Raw genomic sequence first — 9,690 nt, forward strand, 5'->3', positions numbered from 1 at the left:
GTTCAATCAATTTAAACATTTTTTATTACAACATTTCTTAATTTATCAATTAATGATAATAATAAAATTATAATTATAAATATTAAAATCATCAACCTTTGATTCATGCACTTAAAATAAAAATTTCAGAAACTAAAAAGAATTCAGCTGACACACCTTTTTAGCTTATTGGGTATTGAGGCCAGAAGACAAAAATATCGTACTTTGACTAATGATTGAAGTATCAGCTCTTTTACTGATGATACTTTGCTGTGAATGCCACGTGACCAGATCCTAGTCGTTCAAGTTGTTGCGTACATGCAGGAGTGAACGATATAGTGACCACGTGTTAAGCTCTGACCACATATCAGATTGAACAAGGCGATACTACGTTAAAAAAATAAAATAAAAATTGTCATCGCTCATAACAATAACGAGACACTGTATGATGTGGGGATAAAAAACCCTAAACAAGAAATTAGTTTTTAAAATATGGCAAATTGAATATTTTTTTAAAATTATATTATTTAATTAAAAAATCCTCACCTTTGCAATTGTGCTACCGTCATAGAAAAAAAATCAAAAAAGTAAAAGAGGTTGAACAAACTGTTAGGAGATCAATTATTAATTTTAAAAATAATTAAATATTTTTAATGATTTTTTTATAAATATTAATTTATAAATATTAAAATATTTTTAAAATAATGACGTGATAACGGTGAAATGTACTCTTATGTTATATAATTATCACTTTGACAATTAACGGTAGAAATTAATTTTGAATATTTTTTAATAATATTTTTTTAAAAAAAATCACTCTAAATGACGCTATTTTAATAAGGATAAAAACAATATTATATAAATAACTTAACTAGTGGGAATTGTAGCTTTCTTGATGAACACATAAATGGTTCTCTCATATTTGTTCGTTTCTCCTCTAAAAAAAATCTTCAGTATTGGCACTGAATGATTAAGGAGCAGAAGCCGTTCACTTTAATAGATGAGGCAAAGCATGCAGACAAAATGTTGAACTGGTTGGTGAGAACTAGTTATATTTTGGTTGGTCATGTGCACAGTGCGTTTTGTCATCCCTCATTAACTGTGGGAGGCTAAATCAGGAGCCATGTTCCGATAGCAAAATCCAATGGCCACAATTGTTGAGCGTAGAAAAGAAGCCTAAAACCCATTTCGTTTCTAAACAAATTGGTTGGCACATTAGACAAACACCGTTTACTTGGTTTATACTCTTAAACTTACAATGCCTCATTTGAACTGTTTGTTTCTTGCGCATCCCAATTTGTGCACTCTGCGTAACGTGTCACTGAAGATCACCATCAAACTGAAAAAGTGGTGACAACTGGCCCTGTGGAGCCCCCATCACACAAGTGATGTAACACAGCCTATAGAGATTGAACGAGTTGTCTAAGACTCCTAGTGGCGCCATATCCCTTTCATGCCTTAAATAGTCAACACCACTACTTGGAAATTAACTAGCATAGAAATCACTTCCTCCTATCAATCCGGCGATAATAAGCATCCCTTAGCTGCCCTTAAAGGTGTAGGCTACTTATCTACGTTATAGAAATCATCACATCACATCTTGAGACCTTTAGTTACATTTATTTGATCAACCTTTAATCATTAAGGAAGGACAAATATGGTACCCTCTTACATAATTATGGAAAAATAATTTTCTGGGTTTGTCATTTTCTCACTTTCACTTCACTTTCTTTAATAGATATTGTGTCAATTATTGTTTTCATAACAAATTAAGCAGTGGAATGAGTGGGTTGTATTGGCTTTGGTCATGTTTAGGCACGCATGACCCTGCCCTACCTACTAGTGGCCAAGATCTTCCTTGAAAATGCAAATTGAGCATAGAGAGAGAGTGTGCGCTTTACAAGTTTCAACAAATTATTGAATTTCAATAGATTTTAATTTAAAAATTGTACTAAAAGTAGCATGGACAGTTTAATTTTATCTTAATAATCTGTACCAATCTTAAATATAAATCTTTATTATAGGACCTATCAAGATAAAGTTTTAATTATAATTGAAAATACACCTAAATTCTCTGGTTTAAATAATGTATTAATAACTTTCTTCTAGACATCATTCTTAGTTTGTAGGGAATAAGAAAGTGTATGATTTTTTAGCAGTTGAACTAAAACCCTCTTAAAAACAACTTCTAGGCCCACCCTCCCAAACCTAACCCAAAGACACGCAATTTTTTGCATCTCTCTAATATTGTATACAAAGTGGTGATTAGCCAAACCATGGATACAGAGGAGTTCAGCTTCCCAAGAATCACTGATACTTGTGCACACAACATTGATTCTCCACCTCTTTGGAATCTGTCACCAGCAGCCTCTCCTAATCCCTACCAAGAAAAGAAAGGAGAAGAAAGTGAGTGCATGGGTGCAAAACTAGCAGCTGAGGCCCGGAGAAAGAGCTTTTCATATGTTGAAAATTGTAGGAAAAGAATTGGACTATGCAATGATTATGAGGAGGAGTTGGACAGAATGGACTTGTTGTGGGAGGATTTCAATGAGGAGTTGTCTACAACAACAGGATCTGCTACCTCTTCTTCAAGGGAAGTGGTTGAATTTAGATGTGCTCCCCCATTAACTGTTGCCAAGACCAATAATAGTGCATTAATTCCTACCAAGAACAAGCCTGGTATGGTGGTCATTGTCAAGGTCATGAAGAAGCTCTTCTCCATCAACAATTCCCAAGGGAAATCTAGAAAAAGAGGGAGGTAATTGTGTAATTATTTGTCAATCAGGCAATTGAGATTCTGGTTAAGATTGATTTATGAAGATTGATTTTTCTTAGTTAGAAAGGGTTTTAACTTTTAATCCATCATGAGGAGCCAAGTGGGCTAATTGTGCCTCTTCACATCCTAATGTCTGTGTAAATAGTGAATATAAATTATAAAGAATATTTCTTCGATTCAGTGTTACAAGTCGCATGTGTTCCTCTATACACATTACACTTTTTGTTCTGACTAGTTTGGCTTCCCATCTTTAAGAATTGCCTGAAAACCAAGCTAAGTTCAGGTTATTGACCATATTTAGAAACCCTTTAGACAAAGCTCACCCTTTTTTATTGTTTGGGTACATAAAGGTCACCGTTAAATTGCAGATTGTAATTTCTATCATTCCTTGTACTACCTTCAAAACTGAATAAATTACTGTCAATAGCATCCCACAATTTTGGATTGATAATAAATGCTTTTATAAAGTTTATCTTCATATAATCTGAAATTGGAAAGATGTTTCTTCCGTTTGAGCTGCACTTTAGGATAGGAAAGGCTATTTTCAAAGAGAAAGATGAGATAGGCAAATTAAAAATAATTTTGTATGTAGAACACAACAATGAGGTACTATTTCTAGCATTGATAAAGGAGTAAAGCACTAAATTCTTTAATTGTAAAGGTAAACGCTTCTAAAGCTTGCAGCAAGTTAGAGCCTGAAAAGCCACTCTCTTTCAAATCTTAAAGTTAAGATTCAAATAACTCATTTACCTTGGCACATAGTTCAAATGGCTCTTTTTGGTTTGACACCATGATCACGTCTTCTTCGCCACGTGAGCTTCCCGTCTTGCGGTGTGCTTTGAGTAACTTTTTTGAAAAATATTTAAGGGCGTTTGGTTTTATAAAAATTAATAAATTTAAGATATTTTTAGTCTCAATTTTTAGAACTAAGTTTCAGCATAAAAAAATTAAAAAAAATATATTAAAAAACAAGTTTATTATATTGAAGTTATAAAAAATATATATATATATATATATATATATATTAAATTTTACTATTTTTAGATACTTAAATTAACTACTATAAAAATTGAAGTTAATATTTTTTAATATAAAAAATTTTATTTTTAACATTTTATAATTAAAATAGCAAAGCTAATAAAAATGTTTTCGCTGTTTTCTATACAAGTATTAAAATAAAAACAATGTATCAGTGAAAATAGAAAGTATTTTTTAAACAAATGGTCCGTTATTTTTCTATAATTTCTTAACAAAACATTATTTTTTTTATTGTTTTGTTATTAATTAATTACGGAACACAATCTTTGTGTTTTTGGATGTTACTTTTTTTGTTTTTCATTTGTAATAAAAACTCAACTAATGAGTTAGGTATAAGAATGGCGCTTATACGCATTTAGGTAGATATATTATAATTCATATTCTTGAGTTACTTCTGCAATGCTACTTGATAAAATAAGTGCTTCCATGCTCCATATTATATTAACTATTGATAAAGTAATAAAATAATTCATTGATCAAGATTATTTACCTATAACATAATGCAACACAGGTAACTTCGTAAGTTTTTAAAATGTAAATGAGTTCTTGAAAAGTTTTAAATTTATGTTAAAATAAATTTAATATTTATGTTTAATATCATAATTATCCTTTATCATTTTGTTTTAGTCGTTCTTCATATTTTTAAATGATAAACATTACATAAAATTATGAGTTATTCAAATTTAGGTATTATTATTTAAATGGTAAAGTAAAATTAATTTAAAATTATGAATGTAAATATACTAAAAAAATTTTTACCTGAACAAAAAGATATCATGTGTTTCAATTTTTTAAAATAAATTATATTCGACAATATTCTCTAATAAAACTTGTGTGTAACCTTTAACAAACACTTCATATAGATACATTGGTCAACAGTGTTTCTTATGAAATTATATGACATTATAGTATTATAGAATTTAAGATACTATTGTCTGGAAGCTTGCTTCAACTTATATATTGATTTTTTTAACTTATACACTAAATTTTCTTTTTCTGTGGTTAAGAAACCATTTGATTGGTACATATAAATTTTTTCTTCTAAGTTACTTAATAAGTTCATATTTTGATATATTTTATGACTTATATTTATACACTTAAACCCTATTTCATATATATTTACACTAATTATATTTTTAATTGTTACAGTTTAGCTGAAAGTTATCATTAGTGTATTATGGAGATATTTTAGATAAAAATTAGATACTTTTAGTCCTTGACAGTGTTATGTGAAGTTGAGTTTGAATTTTGAATTTAAAATTTAAACATAGATTTGAAGCGATTCTGATTGTGGATAAAACCGATTTGAAAAGATAGAGTTCAACTGACTGGAAACTCATGACACAGCCTATATAAAGAGACCTTATGCTCCACACTAGAGACACTTCCACTTCTCTACACACCTTTTTCCCCTTCTTAGTTCTATCCAAACTCATCTTTGAGAGTCATTAGAGACCATTGGCAGGACAACGAGCTTCCCCTTGGGGTCCAAGCAAGTGATTGAACGCCCTTCTGAGAACGATAACTTTCTTCATTTTTTACCTTTCTTGGTTTCTTTTGTTTGAGTTTTTCTTTGTGGTTATGAGTTTATTTATCATGTTCTTCGTGGTTTATTTTGTTATGAGTAACTAAACCCACAGCTAGGGTTATGATGGATCCTACTGCAAACTTTGTATGATTTTTACTTTAATGTTTGGTATTAGTTTTCCTTTAATGTTTGGTTCTTATTCTATTGGATTATATTGTGTATGTTAAAATTTGGTCACCCTTAACATTCCATAATTAGTTGCATTATAGGTGATCGTACCACATATAATTAACAGAACTATAGGATAAAACGAGACAAGGAGATTATGTTAATCACACTTAATTCATTTCTTTCAATCGTTATTAAATTAACAAACTCATAGGGTCTTCATACTTTCTCGACCAACTATCTTGCATGATCATTGAAGGTGTTTGTTCAGGGAAAAGAATATTGACATTACATAATCATTGTGTGTTAATAGAACTAATTATGAGTGGTTGGCAAGTATTTGAATATCAATATCAGGATTAAATTAATTAGAACATAAAGAAGTATAGTAGGTGAACCCATAAGTCCTAGGCTCATCTCATCTGATCTCTCTCATACATTGTATTACTGTTCTTTTAATTTATTGTTAACATTAAGCTCTGATTTTGGTATTTTACAATCTCGTTACGTTTAAACAATCGAATCAAGCTATTCTTGGTACTTGAAAATAATCTCTGTGGGACGATAACTTGGGAACCCTTTTCAAAAACCCTTTATTACTTTTTCATGGGTACACTTGCCCATGAACATCACCATTTAGAAAGACAGTTTTTGCATCTATTTGGTGAAGCTTTAGGTCATAATGAGTCACAAAAGCCATAACAATTTTTAAAGAGTCATTCTTTGAAATTAGAAAGAATGTCTCTTTATAGTCAATGTCATCCTTTTTAGTGTAACTTTTAGTAACAAGTCTAGCCTTACACCTTTCAATGTTGCCTTTTGAGTCTCATTTTGTCTTAAAGACTCATTTACAATTGACTTATTTTGAACCTTCAAGCAATTTGACTAGTTCCCACACCTTGTTATCATCTATTGATTTTAACTCTTCTTTCATGACATTCAATCACTATTTCAGAATTGTTACATTCTATGGCTTGCTAAAATGAGACTAGATCCTCTCATCATTACTTAAGTCGCATTCATATTCAAGTGAGTAAACTATGTAATAATCTAAAATAATGTGTATTTTCTGTCTTGCAAACCTCTTTAATGTTATCTCTTATGGTTCATCTACCATTTGCTCATTTGTGACTTGTACATCATTAGTTGGCTCATTATTTATATGTTGTTCTTGTGGTTTGGAATATTGTTGTCTTGGTATGTTATGTAACTATGATACAACAAGATGAACAACAAATTGAGAACAGATACAAGGTATAGAAGTTTTCATGTGTGTCTCTTTAATTTTCACCTTTCATGATTCATTACTCCCACTAAATTGACCATTTTCAATGAACCGAACATTACCAGACTCAACATTCTCACATTGAGGTTAAGACAATAGAATCTGTACCCCTTTGATTTCTCAGGATAGCTGAGACGTCCCTACTTTTAATAGGTATTTCTCAATGTCATCCCATTTCTCATGGTGAGAAAGGGATACAAAATATTTTTCAACTACTTTATCCCAAATAAAGTACACACCAACATACTTAATATATATAAATCGATAAAGTTATGCCATAAGGCATAAGGTTCAAAGTGCATAACATAATATTACATACCATCTAAATTGTTCCCAAATTATTAAACTATTAAACATTACAGGGTAACATAATAGTTAGGGAAGCATACAAAACAAAATACATAAATAAGATAGACTTCTTCTCTCCTCTTGACTCCTTCCTCAATCATCCAATCCATTCAGAGGAGGATCAAGATCAATGCCAAGGTATGCAGCTAGAGCCGGCAAAATGGGCTGGCCCGATAGATTGGGCCAAAAAAACTAATTAAATGGGCGAGTTTAAGCTATAAAAAATAAGATCCAAAATTACCTTAGGCTATTTTAGCCCGGTCCAAATAAGCCCGATACTCGATAGGGCTTTAACTGGGTTAGCTCATGCAGGTTCGGGCAGCCCATATATATATATATATATATATATATATGATTAAATTCTGAGTTTTAAGGAGTTTGGAAGGGAATATATTTTAGTTTTAAAACCCTAAAATATATGTTAATGGAAAGAAGATTATTACTCTTGATGATTCTAAGCTTTCTCAAGAAGTTTCATGTTCTTAAATTTTGATATTTAAATCTTTGATGGACTTTTTTAATCTTTGTGAACTTGTTTTATATTTTTGTGGACTTTTTATGTGTATGAACTTTTTGTTGTAAGAAATTTGTTTAATTATGAACTTATTTATATTTTTGTGGACTTACTGTGTGTATAAAATAAAAAATTGGCTGTTACAAAAGCAATAGAAAAAAAGAAATAGTGGCTTTTTACATTTTAAAAAAAATCAAATAAATGGTCTAATATAAAAATTAGACAAAAAAAAGAGTGATTTATTAAGTTCTTGCAAAAATAGCTTAAAATGGCCTGCTACAAACACTAAAAACAACAATAAAAACAATGATTTATTGTTATAAAACAGTAAAAAAAATGGCATGTTACAAAAATAAGAAAAAAAAAATTTATTCGAGTTGTCAGGCCGGCCCATAAAAGCCCGTAGCCCGTATAAAGGCTTAGGCAATAAAAATATATGCCCATTTTTACCTTGGCTAATTAAGTTCGACCCGTTTGAGCCCGTTACCCATATCGGGCCCAGCTAGGCCGCCCGTTTTGACATCTTTATATGCAACTGCATAGTAGAGAGGATAAGGTACCTCCACTCTAACTTCTCTATGTATAATAGTAGGATTAACATAAGGGTTATTAACAATAATCATAGTTGATATAATAAAACCATAGGAAATGATAGTTTGATTAGAGTCATTGGAACTTCATTCCCCAGCTCCTGTACTAAAGGTCAAGGTGCGCGTAGGGGTGATTGGTGCACTTCCACTCATTCTGTAGCCATATATATATATATATATACTAGACATCACAGAAAAAGATAAGGGTGAGTACAAACATTCATAAACAATCTAATGATAGGCAATACTCATGTTTAAATGAATAAAACATCATTCAGGCATCAACAATACCAAGCATCAACAATATTTATGCTTAAATGAATGAAACAACATTCAAGCATCAATCAGTACCAAGCTTCAACAATACACATATTTAAATGAACAAAATAACATTCAAGCATCAAACAATACTTAAGCTTAAATGAACAAAACAACATTCAAGTATCGAGAAACAATCATTCAATGTCTTTTGTTTGTGAGTTGTCAATAGAGTAATTAATTAATTATCCAATATTTTATTTTCATGTTAAGATTGAGAGTTTTGTGTCGCAATCCAGCTAGTGTCATAAGTACATCTTTTCCTTTTACCGGAGACAGAACATAAGTGCATAATTTTCATTTTATGATCACTACTAGTAGCCTGCACTCAAACTAATCTTAGTATGCTCTAATATCTGTCAGGATAGGCTAGACTTGGCCCCTTGTAAGTCTTGGGCATTCTCCTATCTCCTGTGGTCAGACCAACACTATTTGCTTCTCGCCTAAATTGTGGCATATTCAACCTTTTTCACAATCACAAAAATAAACACAGCAATTTCATAGCCATTAATTGTCCAACAAGTACATTATAACATCTCTATTTTAAGAAAACAATCAATCACATGGACATGACTAACAATAAGAAATTTCCAGATTTCATGAAGCAAATAACACAACACACATCTTGATTGAACTTATAAGGGAGGAACTTAGGGTCTATTGATTTTCTCATTCAATCCTTTATGTTATTTTTCTGTTTAACTCTAAGTTTGATTTCCTTATGATCATCAATCATTCATACAAATACTATTAATACCCAATGATCATGCAATACTAATATTCTTTTCTCTAAATTAATATCCTCAATAATCATGTAAGACATCAATTAAAGAAAGTATAAAGCACCTATGAACTTGTTAATTTAATAATAATTAAAAGAGAAAGATTGGTTTGATCCTTTGTCTCATTTTATTCTATAAATCTATTAACTAATCGAGGTACGGTCGCCTGACGATATAATTAATTAGGATTATAATTATGTGTAATAGGATAAAAGCTAAATAGAAACCAAACATAGATTCAAACTTCAAAATCTCATAAATTCATGAACAATAGTTTCTATAATCCTAGCTATAGACTTAGTTACTCACACTAAAGAGAAGAACTAAAATAATCGTAAACAGAGTTATAGAGAAAAGCAAACTA

General features: G+C 30.6%; 1 protein-coding gene across 1 annotated transcript; it reads left to right on the forward strand.

Moving 5' to 3' along the window:
* The first annotated feature begins 2,246 nt into the window (after positions 1-2,246).
* LOC113860166 lies at positions 2,247-2,741 on the forward strand. Its single transcript, XM_027492833.1, has one exon. The coding sequence runs from the start codon at positions 2,256-2,258 to the stop codon at positions 2,739-2,741; it is 486 nt and encodes a 161-aa protein (XP_027348634.1). The 5' UTR covers positions 2,247-2,255.
* The last annotated feature ends 6,949 nt before the right edge of the window (positions 2,742-9,690 follow it).

Source organism: Abrus precatorius, unplaced genomic scaffold, assembly GCF_003935025.1.
Source record: "Abrus precatorius isolate BTA unplaced genomic scaffold, Abrus_2018 Scaffold2, whole genome shotgun sequence".
Lineage (NCBI taxonomy): Eukaryota > Viridiplantae > Streptophyta > Magnoliopsida > Fabales > Fabaceae > Abrus > Abrus precatorius.